The 22,673-nt window shown below is 39.5% G+C and overlaps 1 protein-coding gene across 1 annotated transcript in view; it reads left to right on the forward strand.

The window, feature by feature from the left end:
* cnih3 (cornichon family AMPA receptor auxiliary protein 3) overlaps positions 1-22,673 on the forward strand; it is an 83,940-nt gene that overhangs the window by 46,809 nt on the left and 14,458 nt on the right. Inside the window, 1 exon segment of the mRNA XM_069723852.1 lies at positions 19,275-19,387. Coding sequence (XP_069579953.1) covers positions 19,275-19,387 — 113 coding nt within the window.

A 22,673-nucleotide genomic window follows, 5' to 3' on the forward strand; every position in this document is an offset into this window, starting at 1 on the left:
GTAATTACTGGAATCTTGTTGGTTTCTTTTGCCTCTTAGAGACTGAAATCTTGAAATACAGTGTATTGTCTTTATATAATATTTGCTATTGGTGTTGAGATTACTCTTTAAAAATTTAAATTAAGGAATATATGTCTCTTATTGGAGTTTTATGACATTTTGTATGACACCTTTTGTAAATCAAGTTGCAAAGTGTTTTAAAGAGACATAAAAACAACAAATAAACATTACCATATCATTCAAATGAGCAGAGTAGAAAACACATAAAACAGTATAAATGTTTTTCACAGAGATTTAAGAAGAATCAGTGCCAGCCTGCCTGATTTCCTTCTGCAGGTTGTTCCAGAGTTGAGAGGGCCAAGCGAGGAATAACAAACGGAGCTCAGCCAGAGCCTCACGGGCCTCAAGGTCAGGCTTGATTAGGTTAAAATGAGGAGCTAACCAAAAAAATGTTAAAATCAATTCTAAAACATACCAGTTTAAAGATACTAAAAAACAGGTGTCTCAAACCTCCCCAATAGTATTTAGCAACACTATATAGGAGAAAAGTGTAACATTTTGTCACCTTCAAATGTAGAAGTCCTCCGTGATAAAGGGACAATAATTCATATTAATCTTACACATACTCTGCATCAGTAGTGTCTGGCCGTGTACAACCTGGTATACCTGGCAATACTTACGTTAGTCCACTGCAGGATATCGTGTCAGTGAAAACTAAGGTGCCGTAGGTTTTGGCACTGACAACCACAACGTTAGTCATTTACAAGCCTGATGGCCTGTGGGTAGAAGCTGTTTGCCAGTCTACTTGTTCTGGACTTTATGCTCCCGTAACGTATCATTTCATCCTTGATGTTGCTGCTTCCCTCATTAGCCAGGTTTCTAGTGTATTTATTTTGGAAACATTATGGTAACCAATCACTGTTTGAAAGCATCTTTTTACGACATTACACAGTTGTGTCACAGCCCAGGTTTTTCATGTCCTTAATGTGTATATTTGTCTGTATGTACAGAATGAGCACATCCATTCTGACATTATAGCTCACAGAGGACATCTGCTATACAAGATATTTTCTTGTACAGCACATATACTTATTTAGTGTGTTATTGTGTGTGCTCATGCATGTGAGTATGTGTAACTTCAAGCTAATGTGTCCTTTAGCAAGCCACTGAATTTCTTTCATGGGTCAATATCGCTGTAGGGTGCCTTTTAGCCCTATATCTATTTCTATTTTTAGATCTTCCACTCATATTTTCATAGAATTACAGGCTAATATTCAGAGAATAAACCATAAGATATGTCCACCCTGCCATGGACATAATTTTGTGTTTCCTATCAAACATGTTTTCATTGGAATACTGAAATGAAAATTACATTTTCTAAAGTATATGATGTCCCTTTCTTTAACAAGTTATTTGTTATTGCCCCCCACTTAGCACTTGAACACACTAAATTATAGTTAAAGATATTTCACAGTATACTTGAACTATTTTTCAAAACTATCAAGGAGGCAGCATGGACACAGAACAAAAAAGCATGAAATAAATATGATAATTAAACATGTATTTAAAAAAATTAATAAATACAAGACAATATACAATAGATACAATAAAATACCTCCCCCTTAACTTATTCGTTTTAGAATTAACTTCATTTGTAGAGATACAAAAAAAATATGATGATAAATATTAACACAAATTCATGAACATGTTCTTGATGAAGAAAATCCTAAAAACCTCAAAGTCATGTAAACACCAGAGAGAAACAGAGACAAACACAGTTCTGAGAATAAACATGAACATACAGTGGGTACGGAAAGTATTCAGACCACTTTACATTTTTCACTCTTTGCAGCCATTTGCTAAAATCAAAAAAGTTCATTTTATTTCTCATTAATGTACACTCAGCACCCCATCTTGACAGAAAAAAACAGAAATGTAGAAATGTGTGCAAATTTATTAAAAAAGAAAAACTGAAATATCACATGGTCATAAGTATTCAGACCCTTTGCTGTGACACTCATATTTAACTCACATGCTGTCCATTTCTTCTGATCCTCCTTGAGATGGTTCTACTCCTTCATTGGAGTCCAGCTGTGTTTAAGTAAACTGATTGGACTTGATTAGGAAAGGCACACACCTGTCTATATAAGACCTTACAGCTCACAGTGCATGTCGGAGCAAATGAGAATCATGAGGTCGAAGGAACTGTCCAAGGAGCTCAGAGACAGAATTGTGGCAAGGCACAGATCTGGCCAAGGTTACAAAATAATTTCTGCAGCACTCAAGGTTCCTAAGAGCACAGTGGCCTCCATAATCCTTAAATGGAAGAAGTTTGGGACGACCAGAACTCTTCCTAGACCTGGCCGTCCAGCCAAACTGAGCAATCGTGGGAGAAGAGCCTTGGTGAGAGAGGTAAAGAAGAACCCAAAGATCACTGCGGCTGAGCTCCAGAGATGCAGTAGGGAGATGGGAGAAAGTTCCACAAAGTCAACTATCACTGCAGCCCTCCACCAGTCGGGGCTTTATGGCAGAGTGGCCCGACGGAAGCCTCTCCTCAGTGCAAGACATATGAAAGCCCGCATAGAGTTTGCCAAAAAACACATGAAGGACTCCCAGACTATGAGAAATAAGATTCTCTGGTCTGATGAGACCAAGATTGAACTTTTTGGCGTTAATTCTAAGCGGTATGTGTGGAGAAAACCAGGCACTGCTCATCACCTGCCCAATACAATCCCAACAGTGAAACATGGTGGTGACAGCATCATGCTATGTTGTTTTTTTTCAGCTGCAGGGACAGGACGACTGGTTGCAATTGAAGGAAAGATGAATGCGGCCAAGTACAGAGATATCCTGGAAGAAAACCTCTTCCAGAGTGCTCTGGACCTCAGACTGGGCTGAAGGTTCACCTTCCAACAAGACAATGACCCTAAGCACACAGCTAAAATAACAAAGGAGTGGCTCCAACAAGACAATGACCCTAAGCACACAGCTAAAATAACAAAGGAGTGGCTTGGAACAACTCTGTGACCATTCTTGACTGGCCCAGCCAGAGCCCTGACCTAAACCCAATTGAGCATCTCTGGAGAGACCTGAAAATGGCTGTCCACCAATGTTCACCATCCAACCTGACGGAACTGGAGAGGATCTGCAAGGAAGAATGGCAGAGGATCCCCAAATCCAGGTGTGAAAAGCTTGTTGCATCATTCCCAAGAAGACTCATGGCTGTACTAGCTCAAAAGGGTGCTTCTACTCAATACTGAGCAAAGGGTCTGAATACTTATGACCATGTGATATTTCAGTTTTTCTTTTTTAATAAATTTGCACAAATTTCTACATTTCTGTTTTTTTCTGTCAAGATGGGGTGCTGAGTGTACATTAATGAGAAATAAAATGAACTTTTTTGATTTTAGCAAATGGCTGCAATGAAACAAAGAGTGAAAAATTTAAAGGGGTCTGAATACTTTCCGTACCCACTGTACATTCACAAACAATGAATCATTTCAAAACACAATTAGCTGAAAAGGTTTAACCTTTGTACAACTCATCATCTCCTGGTAATAAAAAAAAAAACAAATTATGCTGAATAGCTGGAATGATATCAGACAGTATATTGGAGGACAAACCTTTCACCGTACAGAAAAGGCAGAAAGTATAAATGGCCCAGCGCATGTGACACGCATTTTAATGTTGCTGATGTAAAGTTGACGTAGAAGTGTACATTAAGCATTAGTGAGGCCGCATATTTGTAAAAAACATAATCTTTAAATTTGTACTTTAGGTACAAACAATTTAAAAAGTTCGCACCTTGCTGAAGGGCAACTGAATTTCTGCACTCTGGCTTACATAACTCCATGCAGCCTTATCTACCTTCGCACAGTGTTTATTGAGGATTTATGGCTATGGAATCAAACAGAGAATCTGTCTATCTGCATAACATGTAATGTCTTCTCCAGGACTTGGTCAAAATAATTTGTTTATTCCTTTTACAATCAGAATCAGCTTTATTGGCCAGGTATATTAACACATACAAGGAATTTGACTCCAGTTGTAACTTGTTCTCTCAGTGTGCAAAAACAAAAACAGATAGACATAAATAAACATATAAAACATAAATAGACATATGTACAGCTAAGAAAGAAAGAAACAAATATATACATATATACACATAAACAATGGGACAATTGCACCGAGTGCAAATGGTGCTGATGCGGTTGGGTGTAGTGCAAAAGGTCCAGTGATGTTGAACATGTTAACTGTTTAGCAGAGTGACGGCCTGCGGATAAAAACTGTTCTTGTTTCTGGTGGTCTTAGCGCACTGTGCTCTGTTGCGCCTACCAGAGGAGAGTAGCTGAAATATAGGGTGTCTGGGGTGGGATGGATCTGCAGGCCCATTTCCTGCCTCTACATGTGTATAAGTCCTGAATGGAGGGCAGGTCAGCACCGATTATTTTCTCTGCAGTCCTGACTGTCCGTTTTAGTCTGTTCCCACCCTGTTTGGTGGCCGATCCAAACCAGACAGTGATGGAGGTGCAGAGAACAGTCTGTATTATGGCGCTGTAGAACTGGATCAGCAGCTCCTGGGGAAGGTTGAGTTTTCCTCAGCATTCTCTGCTGGATTATGGAGTTAATTATGGACTCCCACTTAAGGTCATGGGAGATTGTGGATCACAGAAACCTGAAGGTTTCTACAGCAGACACAGTTTTGTTGAGGATGGTGATGGGGGGCAGTGTTGGGGTGCTCCTCCTGAAAGTCCACTGCCATCTCCACAGTCTTGAGCAGGTTCAGCTGAAGGTGGTTCTGACTGCACCGGAGGACCAGCTGTTCAACCTCCCGTCTGTATGCAGACTCATCACCGTCCCTGATGAGGCCAATAACCGTTGAGTCGTCTGCAAATTTCAGGAGCATTGACTACAGACCATTCTCCCATGTTTCGCCTCAATGACTTGTCGATGCCATTTGCTATAATTTGAGCTGTCAGATACACGGACGTGATTATTTTCTTCCCTCATCGTTGTGTCAATTAGCTGGTAACAGGGAAATTCCAATATATTATTGTATGATTTTTATTATCAAATGGCAAATATACTTAATCTGTGTAATACCATTTAACATCATAATAAAATGATGAGCAGTGCATGGGACAGCAAAATGGCATACATGCTCTCATACAAAACTTTACAAAAAAATTTGAAAATGTATCTAATGAGCCAACTAATGCGTTTTTATCATCATAAAAACTCCATTATAATCCCTTTCATGGTCATTTTTATGTTAAGGTAACAGCAAATGAACTGCCCCCCTACAACTCCCCTTACCCTCATGTCAAGTTCTGTAGTGGCCACTGACTTTTACCATGGATCAAGAGAGCCACATTTGACGTCTATTGCTTGATTTATAGATAATTTGTTCTCATTGATAATGATTAAATAAATGGACACAGGAGACAAATAGTGATGGCAAATGTTGCTTTTCTGCTGCAACATTGCTCCATTCCCAAAGCAATTACTTAGAAAATTAAACAGCATTGCTTTCTTAGTCCTTTAACGTGAAGGACAGTTAGACTATATTGGCAATTTGAAACAATGTTTCTCTGGGCCCCTCTTAATTACTGTAATTTGTACATCACAGTAGAATCTTTGTAGGCCGTCGACCAATGAGCCAATGACATATTGTACTTGTATCATTACTCAGATTTCATCAAAGTGTTGGTTCACAGAAATAACATGTACCAGTCTATGGCTTTAGAAAGACTAAGGGGCCATAATAATTAAGATACATTTTCTGGAAATGATGAATTTCCAACGCTAACTCCATTGTTGTGAAGCTTCTTCATTCGATCATAATGTTGAACCAACAGTTGGACAGAAAATGACATTTAGTCACAAACAGTAAACTTTGTGTTTCCTGAGGAGGTAGTATTAATAGTGAATGAATGAAGGGATGACAGGAGTTGTTCTTTGATGACTTTGCGGTTAGAAAGCCATCCATACAGCAAAGGAGTTTTTTCTTTTTGTCCTTGGGCATCCCCACTCCCCCCACTGCATCTGCAACATCATCAATGGTTACTAGTGTACACTTTTACCAAAACAGGACAGGGTATAATCAAATTGAATGGCTGGACCTGCCCAAGAAAAGAGGATGCAGAGGAAAGAGTGGGAGAGGAGGACTCATTAGCTTGTCTGCGAGTCGTGGGACCTCTGAGTTAAGAGACCAAGAAGGAAAAGGAGAAGGCAGCGAAAGAGAGAGACTTCGAAGTAGAAAGGAAACTGCCAGGTTCCATATTGTTTCCACATGAAGTTCAAAGTATTTCGGTCAATACAAAACACCCATCCCAATTTCCTATTTGGGTTCATATGGATGATCCCACTCATAACTAGTTATGTCCAATGCCAGCATTTAGCGTCACTATAAGAAATAGTGTGTGCTATATGTAGTGAGGTTGAAAGAAAGGGAGTGGTTGGTGGATGGGTATATACTGTATGGTATATAACCCAAACCACTATCTTTCCATAATCTTAACTAAGTGTTTTGGTTCTACAAGAGTCTATATGCCATAACCACCATCTGTATCTACTATCCATAGAAAAAAAACCTATAAACAATGGTGCTGGATGTTCAAGAATGTTGGAGTTTTGTAGGATACTCCAATATTGTCTGCCATTTTGGTGACAGGATGGAAATTCTAACACTGGGCCACAATGAGCATGACTTTTAAAAAATAATGAACTTTCAAATAGCTGTAGGAGTTGTTGTGATGAATGGAGACTGTTCTTTTTGCACACAAATGGTGTGCAACACAGTAATGCTCATGGAGCAGGGGAAGCAACGAGGTGTTGGTAGAGTCACATTTCTGCTTGGGATGAGCTCATGAGGGTTAATACTGCAAAGGTGGGGAAGTAGGTGATTCAAGTGAGAGCAAATGAAAGATAGAAGAGCAGCCCTGAGAAATGAAGCGCTGGAAATTGCAGTGCAAGGTGGTAGTGTTAGCAGCATATGTAGCTACAAACCTGATGTGGCCCATAGGAATGAGATGAGGTTGTTGAAATGAAGAAGTGGGGACAGGTTGTGAAAATGGTATGAGAAACTATCCTCTCTGTACCAGAAATGAAAGCACTAGTTTTAATGAGACAGTGGACGGAACAATTAGGAACAGGCTTCCCAGTCCTGGAAATGAGTGCTGTAGTTTGATGAAATGGGAGGACAAACTAATCTGAAACTGGGATCCTGGAGCCGTAGTTTAATAAAACGGTCGGACAAACAATTTTTAAACAGGTATCTCAACCTGTAATGAGCGCTGTAGTTTGATGAAATAGGTGGATGGATTCAATGGAAACGGGCATCCCGGTGCTAGAATTACAGAAGTAGTTTGATGTAATGGGGAGACATAGGAATTAGAACCTATGTTAGTTTAACAAAATAGGGGGACGGACAATTTTTAAACTGCATTTAGGTGCATGAAATGAGTGTTATAATTTGATGAAATAGGGGGACAGACAGACAGACAACCCGAAATGAGTGGTGTTCTTAATGAAATATAAGATCCAAAGGCTCTCTTCACCGTTACTCTCTCCAGAGACAAGTGTCTCTGCTTATTCACTTTCACAGGCTTTTCCCCCCTCTCATTACCTCTGTGCTGAGCCAAACAGCTCCCAGACCTTTTACAGCATATCACTATCCGACATGGTAAAAGGGAGTTCCTGCCCATGCTCTACTCAGAGCCCTAGCACAACCTGACAGTGCCGCCCTCAACCTCTCCAGGTTCAATTAGCAAGCCTACCTGCCATGGAGTGCGTTCACTCAAAGCTGAAAAGAGGCTTGAGAGGTTTCAAATGTGACTCTTCAGGCAGTCCCGCTCTGAGGGATGCAGAGTAAGAATGCCGGGTCACCCAGCAACACTTGCAGCTAATGAGGGAAATAAATAAACAGAGGATAAAAGACACAAGTATGAGACAGAGAAAGGATTCGGCTGAGCAGGAACATGGCCACTCTTCAGCTCACATTGTACATGCTGATCTGTCACCCAACTGGCTGTGCAGCTTGCAGAGCAGCAGCAGGTATAAAAGCAGAACAGTGCACTTTAATACAGAGATTTATTGTGGCTGCACTCTCAGACTTTGATGTGGCTGCTCCTGATAGGAGAGTTCAAACGCCTGATATAGGAGGACGGACAACAGCCGCAGCCTCTGATGTTTCTGTCATTATATCTATATTCGTTGATGTTCTGTTTGATTGTTTGACAAGTGAAGCATCACTTTAAATGCCATATTCAGAAATAATATAGTATGTGTCTGTCAAGATTCTCAGTCATGCATGTCATGGTCTATCTTAGACTTCTTAACCCCTTACAACTTAAAAAGCCTTTTGGATGAGGTGAGACATCTTCAAGAATCAGTCCATTTGCTTTAGGATATGACTTATATAATGTAGCATCACATATGAGGACACCTGATATTGTTGATCATATCAACAGGGTCATCTCTTTAAATTAAACAGTTAACAGATTCTCTGCGGTCTTGGATGGTATTAATACTGTATTTACACAAGTCCTGGCAGAACCAGATATAATCTGTAACCAGATTTAATGGACAGAATGAAAAACAGTCAGGGTGAAGCTATGGAGCTTTGCTGTGAGAGTTTGGTTGGGAACTAAAACCAATGGATGACTAATCTAAAGAAAAATAATTGGTAACTATTTTGATAATTTATTGTTATAAAGCAACAAAAGCTTAACACAAATCAATCAGTATTAAAAAATAACTGAGTTACACTTCAGTCTTTATTGATCAACAAAGGCCGGTACCTAAAGTCAATGTCTGATTCCCGAGTCAGGAGGGAAACTCCACCGACTCTCACCGGGGGCCAGGCTGCACTGGGGGAATCCCAAGGTCCTCCACAGCGAGCTGCAACAGAATCTGGTACTGGAGTGACCGGGCAGCTCTGACTGGTGGCTCCGACTGGTAGTTCTGTAGTACCTGGTAATCCCAGGTGGTCACCCATCCAAGTACTAAGCAGGCCCAACCCTGCTTAGCTTACACGATCAGCCGAGATTGGGAGCACTGACTGATCGCACAGACTAGAAGCAGAAACAGGGTACAGGGTACTGGGTACTGGAGCAGGAGCAGGAACCGGAACCGACGGGTAACGGACGGGTGACTGGCGGTGACTGGCAGTATAGACCGACACTAGATGACTGCAGGGGCAGGGTACATATAGTCCGGGGAGGTGATCAGGGAAATGAGCCACCTGCAAGTGGTGATTTGGGGAGAGTGGTGGCAGCTGCTGAGACCGGTGAGGGGTGTGGCCATGGATGGGAGGTTACAGGAAACAGGGAGAGGAGGACACAGAACACATGGGAAAACAATAACAAACAGACAGGGGAATGACAGAAAACATGAGGAGAGGTGATTGGGGACAAAACAGAGGAGCAAACAGCCGGAGCAGACAGGAATCCTGACATTATGTGCAATTGGATGAGCCAGCAACATGGTGAATATGTCATAAAATGCAAGTGAACTAGACTTATGACTGATTGATATATGTTTTGTCTATGTGCTAATAACAAAGAAATGGAATTGGATAGTAAGGGTGATCCCTGAATTTAGTTATTGACTTCTCAGATGGATCACTGTTTGTTTTCCTTTTTTTATGTATCGTTATATCAAATTCAATATCTTATACAGTCACTTTTAATCAATCAATTAAGAAAGTAAACTGACCTGTTCATTGATAATGAAAATATTTTTTCCTGCATTCTGGCTAAAAAAAAAATTGATGGAGTTCTAATTCTAGTCTGCAGAATGAGCTCCATAAGCCAATTTTCCTGAGTTTAATTTTACATTTCCCATAATACAGCAATCGTCACTACCTGATAAACTCTCACATCTTTCAAACTGTCACTAACATTATATATTTGTGTGTGTGTGTGTGTGTGTGTGTGTGTGTGTGTGTGTGTGTGTGTGTGTGTGTGTGTGTGTGTGTGTGTGTGTGTGAGAAAATATAAAAGCACATGTGTGGCATTAAAATGCTGGCGTACCATTAAACCCAAGCAAACTGACTTCTGTGTTCAGTGCAGACAGGCAGCAAGCCGACTGAAGGTGAAACAACCACAGAGCTACCTTGCCAACTGTAAAGCATATGGTCTTCTCCTTCTCCAATCTGCCACATTCAGTCACACCATGTGCACCACACACTTCTCCACCTAATTCATTTGGGTCCACTCTCTCTCTCTGGATGAAGCTTTGGATGTTCATTTTAGCTGCAGCAGCTTTTTCTCCCCTGCTTAAGATAAAAAAAGACTCAGTTGCCAATTACAGTGTCAAACCCCTTTAGAACAGGCAACTGTAATTAAGCCTGGCAAAAAAAATAATCGTACATATTTTACAACCTTTAAATGATTCATATACCTCTGAGATGCTGTGGAGCGGAGACCCACATGGTTCATTTAGTTGTTCAAACATAATTCAAATGAAACACAGTATTCCTCACCTTGATGTACTTGGATTGAATAAATCTTAAATTCGATATTGACTGTGGTCAGCTAAAACCATCAATTTATCGTAATTAAAGCTGCTATATGTTGGATTTAAAATTGCATACTTAAGCGACTCCTACTGGTCATAAAAGGTTCTGTGTAGTAGGGGTATGCCATATCATATCGTTCACGATAATACCAGTATAATTTGTATATGATAAAAAATATTGGGTAACGGCAATACTCTGATCTGTTGACATAATAACGTAATACCGCTATGAAGCGTGAGCACAGGTCAAACGCTCGCAGCCTATCCAGAAAAAGCGTTGGCTAAAAGCCGCTGTATTCTACAGGTTTTCAGTGAAGTGTAAAAGTTTAATTGATGATCTCGTTATTTCTCCTCTCTTTCTCCTCTCTAGTCTCTGTGTGTTCATCACAGGGCGGCTCCACCCCCACTCCACACACACGAAGCTCCGCCCCCATAGCTCCCACACGGAGTTACACAAACACGTAGCTCCACAGACATGGAAAAGAGGAGAGGCTCAGGTGAATGATTAGACTTATTATGTAAGTGAAATAAGAAACCCAAAAATAATTTAGTAAGAAACGTAGACCCCAAACTTCAGAAAATCAGGCCTAAACATCGTTGAATGTGACAACAGTGGTGAATAAGTCATTCAGAACTTTTCTGCTAATCATGGTAGTTCTGGCAGAGCAGCAGCCCTCCTGCTGATACATCTGCACCGCTGCCTCCGCCTCTCCCCCCATTATTACTATTAGTTGTAGTAAGATTGTAGTCTACTCACTAAAGCAATTACCGAAATCACAGAATATGCCTTCATTGCTAAAATTAGGTCCAATGAGACAATTTTAAGCACTCAAGCATTTAGACAGTGCAGGTGGTAAACAAGCTAATAATGATTCATTGAGACTAATTACAATTTTATTTGGATTCAAAGCATCACTGCTGTTGGTCCAATTTCCAATAGTAATCCTGCACTGCATAGGAAAACCAGGAGAGTCAGTCTATATGCGGGCATGGATGTTTACAGTTCCCTGCTTGTCCTGTAAATTTCCCATTAGTTTCAGTTTTCTCTTCCAGTTATATTTTGATAGACTTTCTTTTTCAGCCTCTACAATCATCTGCCTAATATGTTTGTAACCTTACTGAACCTATTTGTTATGCTGAGATGTCAGCAAAACAGCATCAGCAACAAGAACTGATGATCTGAACCACAAAAATAATCTGAAATTTAAAATAAACCGTAATTTTCCTTTAATCTAAAACCTTTGTTCTCATTTGAATTGTTAAATAATTGGAATATTGACATTGTCTAGATATAAGCATCTGGCCCGACAGCAGGCTCTCTCGAGAACTGCTTTCATTGATTACGGCGCTGCTGAGAGACCGTTTTCCCCTGAGCTGGAACATCAAAGGCTGCTCTTATTCAGCTTAAATAAACTGAACCCACTACAGTATTCAGCAGTACTCTGCTGATGCCCTTTCACCCTGAGGGCAGGAATGATAGGCATGAAATTGAAAGAGTCTTCTTTTTGCAATTGAGTTGATGAAATTCTCCTTCCGCATGGGTTGGTTGAAACAGCTGCCTCAGGCCTCTTTATATTCTAAAAGCCCTGATAAACTCGCATGGCGTTTTGAGATCAGCGACATATGTAATAGTGACATAAAATGGTGGTCACTGGAAAAAAAACTGCTCAAGGAGAAAAAAAAAAAAAATCTGTTATTTATTCCAATCACTGAATATCATTTATGATTTCACCCAAAACATAATGGAGTTTTCTTGGCAGGACTACAAAAATAACTGCTAACTGTAATATTTCCCATTTAGATTGTCACTTCAAGAAAGTATTTTGATGATTGTCAAAGCAAAGATTGAAAAGTAAAGTATCTTTCTGACATTGACTAACACATACATGGACTATCATGTCTTGTTGATAGCCTGTTACAGACTCGCATTCTTGCTGTCCATTTTAAGTCCATTTTATACATACTGTTGCAGCATATTTAACATCAACCTACAGTACCAGTCAAAAGTTTGGACACACCTTCTCATTCAATGTTTTTTCTTTATTTTTTTCTACATTGTAGAATAATATTGAAGACGTCCAAACTATGAAGGTTTCACATGGAATTATGTGTTAAACAAAAAAAGTGTTAAACAAACCAGAATATGTTTTATATTTTAGATTCTTCAAAGTAGCCACCTTTTGCTTTGATGACAGCTTTGCACACTCTTGGCATTCTTTAAATCAGCTTCATGAGGTCGTCACCTGGAATGGTTTTCCAACAGTCTTGAAGGAGTTCCCAGAGGTGCTGAACACTTGTTGGCTGCTTAGCCTTCACTCTGCAGTCCAACTCATCCCAGACCATCTCAATTGGGTTTAGGTCGGGTGATTGTGGAGGCCAGGTGATCTGACGCAGCACTCCATCACTCTCCTTATTGGTCAAATAGCTTGGAGGTGTGTTTGGGGTCATTGTCCTGTTGAAATACATAATAAATAAATCTGAGGCTGGTAACTCTAATGAATTTATCCTCAGCAGCAGAGGTAACTCTTGATCTTCCTGTCCTGGGGCGGTCCTCATGAGAGCCAGTTTCATCATTGCGTTTGAATGTATCCTCAAGTGCAGTCGCGAAAACCATCAAAGTTCTTGAAATTGTCCGGATTGACTGACCTTCCTGTCTTAAAGTAATGATGGACTGTCGTTTTTCTTTACTTAGTTGAGTGGTTCTTGCCATAATATGGATTAGAACTGTAGTCGAATAGGCCTATTCACTGTACAGAACTGTGCACCAACCCTGCCTCTGCACAACACAACTGATGCTCTCATTAAGAAGGCAAGAAATTCCACAAATTAACTCTTGACAAGGCTCACCTGTTAACTCAAAACCATTCCAGGTGACGACCTCGTGAAGCTGATTGAAAGAATGCCAAGAGTGTGCAAAGCTGTTATCAAAGCAAAAGCTGGCTACTTTGAAGAATCTAAAATATAAAACATATTCTGGTTTGTTTAACACTTTTTTTGTTTACCACATAATTCCATATGTGTTCCATCATAGTTTTGATCTCTTCAATATTAATCTGCAATGTAGAAAAAAAATTAAAATAAAGAAAAACCATTGAACGTGAAAAGGTGTGTCCAAACGTTTGACTGGTACTGTATGTAAACAATTTGAAAATCTGTTCCTATTTAAGCAATTATTAAAAAAAACTGGAGCAAACAATTTTTCTGTTGAGAAAAAAGAATTAAAAACTCCCAGTTGTAAAATCCATTCTTCAACTCCATATGTATGAACCCAACTCAAGCAGCTCCGACCCTTATAGAAATGACTTTTGTCACTGCTAATTCCTCATTGTCCCATTATAGGTTTCTCAGTTTCTCTCCATACCTTAATCCTTCATTTTGTTTCACTCCTCTGCTCCCTTCTCACATTGAACATAATAGCATTTTTCATGCAGAAACCCTGGATTTTGCCGGGTGCATTGGTGTCTCGGCAAACTACGGGTCAGATTTAAATTCTTTAAGTTTTTTGGATGATTTGAATTTGACTCTTGGGTTTACGCTTCACTTTAACAGTCCCTTTATGAAATGTGACTGTCAAAAATGTGAAAAAAGTGCCTATATGTTTCCTCCTTAAATTTGTTCATATTTTTGGCAAATTAATACCATTAAAAGTATTCCAAGTCAGCTGTTAGCAGCTGATGAACCCAACTCAAGCAGCTCCGACCCTTATAGAAATGATTTTTGTCACTGCTAATTCCTCATTGTCCCATTATAGGTTTCTCAGTTTCTCTCCATACCTTAATCCTTCATTTTGTTTCACTCCTCTGCTCCCTTCTCACATTGAACATTAATACCATTAAAAGTATTCCAAGTCAGCTGTTAGCAGCCTCTGTTTGTAATATAGCCGTGGATGTACTATCACTCAATTATGTTGATAGCGTACTGAAGAAAACTTTGAAATGTGATCATTCTCAGTCTCTTTTTAAATAATTTTGTAATCTGATTTGAGGATGTTTATACAATTACATAGTCGACAATAGGATAATGATATCCTTGGCAAGCGTAAATCACCAATCAAAAAATATACCTTCTGGAGGACGTTCAGCTGAGTTATGTCTCCAAGAACTTAATGTTTTAATAGCTGTTTACATTTTCTGAAGACAATGTGTCAACTCGGCTGTTTGTGCAAAATAAGATGAGCGCTTGATATCCTCAAGCAATCTGAGACCGCAGCACCGCAAAACCTTGTGAAGCTTGAAATGTTAATGTTTCATCGGGAATGTGTCACAGAGGTGTCGTTTCATCTCTTCATGGTAATTTCAGAGGCTGTCGTTTAATTTGTGCCTGTCATAATTTAGCCACAGTAACAAACACACATTCATATGTATATGTATAGATTCAGCAATGTAACATCCACAGTGTTAGGAGTGCTCTCAGCATGGCAGACAATGTGGCTGCAGCTGTATAAAGTGTCCCAAAGTGCAGTGCATCATGGATACTTACAGTGACTCGGGTCAAATTAATTTAATTAATCAATTAAAAAAAATTCCCCTCGGGGATTAATAAAGTATATACCTACCTACCTACCTACCAAATATAGACTGCAACATGAATGAAGCTTCATCAGTGTTGCTGCTGGGTGGATCAGATGGGTGTTAAGGGTGGCCCCTGGGCACCGCAGCCAGAGAAACAGATCTCCAGTCCCAGCCAGGCATAATCCCAGATGGGTCTCTTAGTCTCTCACACACACACACACACACACACACACACACACACACACACACACACACACACACACACACACACACACACACACACACACACACACACACACACACACACACACACACACACACACACACACACACACAGCTTCAGAGGATCTGCTAGACGGTCTGCGATGGAAAGGAACAAAAAATAGTTTGTTAGCCATTAGCATGGAAATGAAATGCATATGCTCCAATACACACACACACACACACACACACACACACACACACACACACACACACACACACACACACACACACACACACACATAAACACTTCTATATAGTTAACACGTTCACTGAATGCAAAGGAGTTACAGCAGGGTCTCCGGCAGTGTACAATGTATTGACATAATTATTAATAATTCACATTTTTCTTGTCTCTGTGCGTTTGCAGTCTGTCCTGGAAACAAACAGTCAGTTTGTTTGTGACTATTAACTGTAAATATGAGCACTGTTTTTGTACAATTTTATGCAATTAGACAATGATAAAAAAAAAAAAAAAAAAATACAACCAAGTGAAACACAGCTGTTCACACAAGTATGCCTGACTGCTCATTGGACCTTGACTGAAGCAGTTTGTGGTCAGACCATTGGATTCAGAATGCAAATAGATCTCTCCACTGAAAATGTAAATAGTAAGGTTCATGTTTTTTCAGCTCTGCACTGTGGTCTGTCACTACTAACTCTACTGCTGAACACAAAGGGTTGAGAGGATTCTTTCAACACAATTTCTACTCAAGCTGAAAGCAGCACACCAGCAGCACACCAGCAGCGCAGCAGCACCACCACTTTCAATCGGTATCTACAAGGGATGGAACAGAGTTTTGGTACTTAGTACCAAATACCTGATATTTCGGGATTCTCTGTACCAAATTTGATACCCAAAGTAGTCAATGAATCAGTTGAATGTATTTTCTATAATATTTTAACTTGTTACCAGTCCACTCAAACACATTAAAACGCATTGAAATTTTGGTAACCTGATGTCAGAGACTGTTGGATAATTATGCAAACCATCTACACAGAAGTTTGTTTTTGCTCAAAGGGACAGAAGCGTCCTTAGATTTTCCACAGAAGATTATTACAGCTATAGATATTTATGTTGAATTTAATTTGTTGGATTGATTGAAAAGCTTGTTTTCCTTGTAGTTGTGCTCAAGTACTTAACCTTTACTTGTAGGCACTGTTTTTAAAGAGTATATAAATACTTTACTTCTCCAAATAATTTTTATTTTTTGGTCCAAACAGGTAACAATTTACATTGGATATACTTAATTTTTCACATGACGGCTAGTGGGAGGTAGGATTATAAAAGTTTGGATAAAGTTGTTTGAGTCACCAGGGTAGCATTTGTATCTCACTTTTACATAAAAGAAAATATGTTGTTAGTTTTTCCTACATTTTTAACGAGATCACTTGAGGACACCCAGCTGATTCCACCTCCTATTACTGATTTTTACGTTTCAGTTAAAACGTTTTTTTGTACTTCTAAGTGTTGAATGGTTGCTGGATTACTGGATTGTGTTTGTACTGTTAATTGAGTGTCAACATGAATTAGGGAAGAGAGTGTGTCTGTTCTTGTCCATGTGCTGCATTGCATGCAGCAGTTGTGTGTCGTGTACGCAGCTTCTCTGCTATATGTGAAAACAAATGGGTATATTTAGGTTTTGCCTTAACTGCAGTTTTTTGGTCTCCAGCTGTTGGAGCGCTATAAAGTGAAAATGTGTTTTTCTGTTATTAGGAGGCATATAGCCATCTGAATAATGTAGCGTGAACACTGCCTCTTTATAGCAGCGTATACAGTAATGTTCAAGGCCAGGCAGTCCAGAATGGTACCATAATGTGTTGCCCTGTACGCTGTTAAATATAAATGAGTAGTGAAGTGGCTTTCTTTGTGAATAACATTAAGTCCAACAGTGAAAAGCTGCTGCAGACTTCAGTGGACTAAGACATTTGGGTTATTCAGGTGTTCACAGGGATTTGCATTGCAAGGGATTTCAGCCACGCAATCTGTCAAACACCCATATAAGAGTGGCGAGCCAGACTTTATTGGTAACTTGCCAGTTCCTGTGGTAGCCAGAGATACATATGTTTAGTCTAATCTAAAATGATCATTTGCAAAACTGTCAGCTGTGAGGAGACAGCCACATTTAGTGTTCTCATGTGGAAAGCCAAAAAAGACAATAGTAACATTTTTTATTTTTGAACCTTTCCCACTCCGGAGGTCCTTGTACAATGACCGGGCCGTAACTGTTGTTCCACAGAAACTGATGCCAATTTTAGAAGTTTGCCAAGTGTAGCACAAGAACCAGTTTAGTACTATGACTAAGTTAGTATCGCATTGTTATTCTTCATTTGCATAAGATTTGGTCGAGATGCAGCTTGGGAATTTTTGGACCGGATTCAATAACATGCTTGTTAGTGACTCGTTTTATTTTCTACAGTTTGAATTAGACAGAAGTAACTCTTTGGTTGAGGTATTCACTTCTCAATTTGGTGATGGAGACACGAAAACCTATTGCGCTTTACATTTTTGTCAAGTACGCATGAAGCCCAGGGTTGTAAATTGGTTGTAAACAGTTGTGAAGCTTTTGCTGATTGAATTTTGGAATACAATTTTTTTATTATTTTGTATTTACGCTTGAAGCTCCAGCTAATTAAACATAGTTATTTTTGTTGCTTGCAAACCCATTACTATGTGATGTTAATTTGCATAGTGCTTGACTCTAAGCATGACAATTGACAATTCATTTTCACACAAATAATTGTAATTCATGATTTGTCTTTCTTTTTCTCTTCATTTTAACTATAGTATAGGACTAATCATAGTTTAATAATTAAACATACACCCTATGATGTATTTATAACACTTATGGCTGTGCAACTAAATCCATGATGTTAATGTCAATATGCTGTAGATGCAGTTTGTTTAGTATTAGAAGTTAAACACTTGAAGATAAGTACTAATTCTCCTCTCATCTGCCATTAAGCCACAGCAGAAGGGAGTGCAATGAAATAAGATCATCGAAAGAGTGCCCACCATACAGATTTTATACTGATGAATAAAAACGATTCTACTGATTATGCAAAATGATTGCAGTCAGCTCAAATACTTGTGATCACACAATTATGTAATAATTATGACAGACCTAGCCAGAGCCAGGTAACACCTGTGCAGCCACTTGTCATTGTTCAGATAATCCAGCCCAAACATGTTAACTTCAATCACCATTGAACATAGGAACCACTTTACGGTCTAAGTTAGAAGCACATGCTTTTGACGACATTCATGCCCTTCAAAGTGCATTTCAGTTGACTATAAAACAAAGCCTTCTTTGCCAATGTGTTGTGCAGCTTTAAAATGATGGCAAACATGAAATGTCAACTTTCTGTCATGGATCTTTATAAAACTGTAACAATATCAGCTCCTATGAACTCCCCTAATTTGTTTAGTTTGGAAAACAAAAGTAATGCTTAATGAGGTGGTTGGAAGGTTGGTGGCAATAACTCTCGCACACACTCTTACCATCACTGTTTGCCAAGAGGTTGTCTTGCTTTCTGCATTCGGAGGGCCAAGCCCTCCAGTTATTATGACAATGATGGATTCCTGCCATCAGTGTGCGCTGCCCATTGTGAAGATAAGCTCTCCATAATCTGGATGGGGGCATTTAGCCATTTGGAATGCCTGCAGAATGACAGATTTGCAGTGGTTAAATATAGGCTAGGCTAGATATTTGAATCCTAATGATGATGCTTGAGGTGTATTTCGTATTGGGCATTAAAATGATAATGTGGCATCCATTAACCAACTGCCATTAAGTTTAATTAATAAGTCATTTCATTCATGCAGTTCTTATATTAAGGCAAATGCCACTCAAGCAATAACTGCATTTGGTAAAAAATTATCCTCAGACATGCAGTAAGGAAGTGGAAGGAGAAAGACACAAGCATGCAACAAGTTCTGACATTTAAGGTCTTTTGGTCTGCTATCTCTGTGTTTTGTAGTTGGTGCTGCCAGAGTACTCCATCCATGGGCTGTTCTGCATCATGTTCCTGTGTGCCCAGGAGTGGCTGACTGTGGGCCTCAACATCCCCCTGCTCTTCTACAACACGTGGAGGTAACTATCCAATCCATCCACTTTGTGTATGTGTGAGTAGGTACACAATGTGTGCCTTCGCTTTGTGTACGGACAATTGCTAGCTGTTTCCAAAAAAGTTGGGACACCGTGTGAAAGGTAAATCAAAACAAAATGGGAAGATTTGCAAATCATGTAAGCCGATATTTAATTGTAGATAGGCCAAAGACAACACATCAAATGTGTTCGCAGACCCAAACTCACTGAGTAAACACAGGTCTGGCTCCAAAGGTAATACATTTCAGTTGTTGCATCCTACTGGGCGTAGACTTTGGTATAATTTTGAAAACACTGGAGCAGCCTTTTTCCAATTGACATTGACCACCAAATTTCCCGAAACTCTTAATACCACTCCAACTACATATCTAAAAAAAAAAAACACTTGACTTCAACGTCATCGCATTTAGCCGCACTGGTCAATGATTCATTCTTTAGTTGCTCTGGAAACCTTAATGCTAAATGAGTTTCAAGACCATAATCACAACGAACAAAACTGAAGCTGTGAGTAATAGCCTGGTGGAACCAGGATAGTCTAGTACATTCCCACCTTAAAAAAAAAAAAAAAAAAAAAAAAAAAACAAGGCATAACCATCAAATTTCTTACAATGTCAACTAAAATCTTAATGAAAGTCAAATTTATGGCAGAGCTCTTGTGTTGGATTGCATTACACAGGTTTTGCTAATAAATTGCTGGGTGATATATTTTTTACTCTAAAAAGAGCCTGAATCAGGTTGGCACTGTATTTTAGACAAAAGTTAATCAGACTGGAGCAAAGATAGTATGGCTATTTTCTACTGTGGATTAATACACATTTAGTGCAGCACGATGGTGTGTTTTATTGAATTAAAATAATTTGCAGTGTGTTTATGATAATGAAGGAGCATGTCATCTATTGCAACGGTGTGGATACAAACATTAGTTGTTAAAAGGAACATTATATTTTTGGTTTTGGTGGTTCGTCATGGTAATTTGTTTACAATAAGAACATTCAAAATATTGACAGCTTTACCATTCAGAAGCACAGCAGAGAACGTGAAGTCAGGGAAACCTTTGGTTTCTTTTCAAAGCTTGTAAGTATTAGAGTCTTCAACTGACCTTACCCTGATGCATTTCTGAGGACATACACATCCAGTTCTCTAAAGGAAATGTATGGTTAAAGCAATTCTTAGTGTTTGAACAGTTCTCAAGTCTCTGCAAGGCAGTGTCTCAAAAATGGGTCACCGTTTAGTGATCTTCAGATTTCTTTTTCTGCTCATTCTTTGTCTGTTGTCATCTTTGCTGCTGTTCCTCCCTGCTGGTCGCCGGGTTAGATGTGGACTGCTGGCCGCCTGATTGGTTTAAGCTCATGTGCTCAGCTGGTTGAAGATAAAGACGAAGAGGAGATGCAAGGAGAGAAAAACATCTTGCTCTCTCATTAACTGGAAACTGTGCCAGATACCCACCGGCTAAAGATGCTGCAGCTGAGAGATGAGAGAACAAGAAAGAGAGAGAGTGTGTAACACAGAGAAAAAGGCGGGTGGAAATTGAAGGACAGCGTAGCAGGAGGCAGGATAGACAGCAACTGAGTGATGGGTAAGAGATCCAATATTGACAAGGTGACTCAGAGGAGAGTGAGAGAGGGCGGGTCACTGGCTGTACATGTGTGTGTGTGTGTGTGTGCATGCACACCTTCTCAGTGTCCAAGTAATGCACATGCCACCGTGTGCCATCAGGGTTTTGGGAGAATTATTGTATTTGAAAATTGTCACAACTGTCTCTTACCCATAGAGCCAAATGGTGGTCAATTGCCAAACAGTTGAGGGCTGCTACTGACTGATTTTCGATTTTTTTTTTTTTTTTTTCAAAATTTTACAGACATAAGGGATTGAGGTACAATAAATCACTTCACAGTTGATTGCTGCAAACTGTGTCAAAACTCATAATAATACTATTTTTAAGCTTACATGTCAGAAAAAAATCTACTTCAAACCAAAAACTGGGGGCTCTGTTTTCATCTGCCTAGGCGCAGCGCAGGGGTGCTTAATGTGCAAGTAGGTGTTGCAAACGTGTTTGGTATTTTGGTGAGCATAAGTGCAGGCACAACTAAAGGTAAAGTAAGAGGAATAGATAATGAGAAGGTGTGTCACAGCCCTCATTCTCTTTAAGCCACTGTGGCGCAGCATATTGTCAGTTTCTAATGGCTGAAGAAGGAGCAGACCAGAACTGCCAGTCACATTTTACACACAGAAACTGATATAATAGTCTGGGAGGTTGAAGTTCATAATCATCAAATTCATGGCACTAAAAGTGCCATTGGCTGATGATGTTAGATTGGCTTGGGAAGAGATACAGTACCAGGGGACGAGGCATTCATATTAATAATATGAATGCCTCGTCCCCTGGTATTATGAGAACTGTTGCCCAGTGTAGGAAGTGGTTTTATTTGGGTGAACTGACCCTTTAGTTAGATAGTTGACAGAGGTGACTGTCAGGCAACAAGACAGTGCAAGCTTCCAGTTGCAACAATTCCTGTTCTTGCAGAATTCGCAGAGTTGACCACCCCTTGATCTCTAGCTGTTGTCTCGTGCATTTATTGAAGCTTGGGGCACATCTGAAGAACAGCTGAAACAGTCTTTATGTGTATGTATGCTTTAGCGATTGGAGTTACTTGAGCTGTTCTATTTTAGGTTCCCAGCATGGTTATACATTTTGCTTGAAAAGTATGGGGTCTCCGAAGCTTGTATTAGATTTTGCAGAGGCGTACAGGCCAAGCCTGGTTTGTTGAGAAAATGTTTTTGCCAGATTACAATCTCACAGTATGTGAATGTGGGGGTGTGGAAGGAAATTCAGGAAAGGCGGACCAATGTTGTACTGCAGTTACTTAAAATAATTTGGTTAACAGCTGAAAGTGTGTGTGTGTTCTGAAAGATTTCTCCACATTGAGCATCTCTGTGTCTAAGACATAAAGCAAGAAGTGTGTCAAGTGACTGCTCTCTTTTCATCTTGTCTATGACCTCTGCTCTGGGGATTTGTAAAATAAATGGTGTCAATGTTTTTGTATTATATATATATATTATATATATATATATGACATCTCTATAATTTAATTGTGGTAGATCGTTAACTATTGGCTCACCCTGTTTACCTCATCATCAGCCATTTGTGCATGTATCTTTCGTAGAAATACATATGACTCATTACAAAATCCTTATGTGACAGTCAAAATACATCAAGATTCATTTTCAAGTGCATTGTTGAATATTTCATACATGCATGAGACATGTATTG

Source organism: Brachyistius frenatus, unplaced genomic scaffold (assembly GCF_029030835.1).
Source record: "Brachyistius frenatus isolate BFR_SWC_R1_liver_20210118 unplaced genomic scaffold, ASM2903083v1 Contig_348, whole genome shotgun sequence".
NCBI classification, from domain to species: domain Eukaryota; kingdom Metazoa; phylum Chordata; class Actinopteri; family Embiotocidae; genus Brachyistius; species Brachyistius frenatus.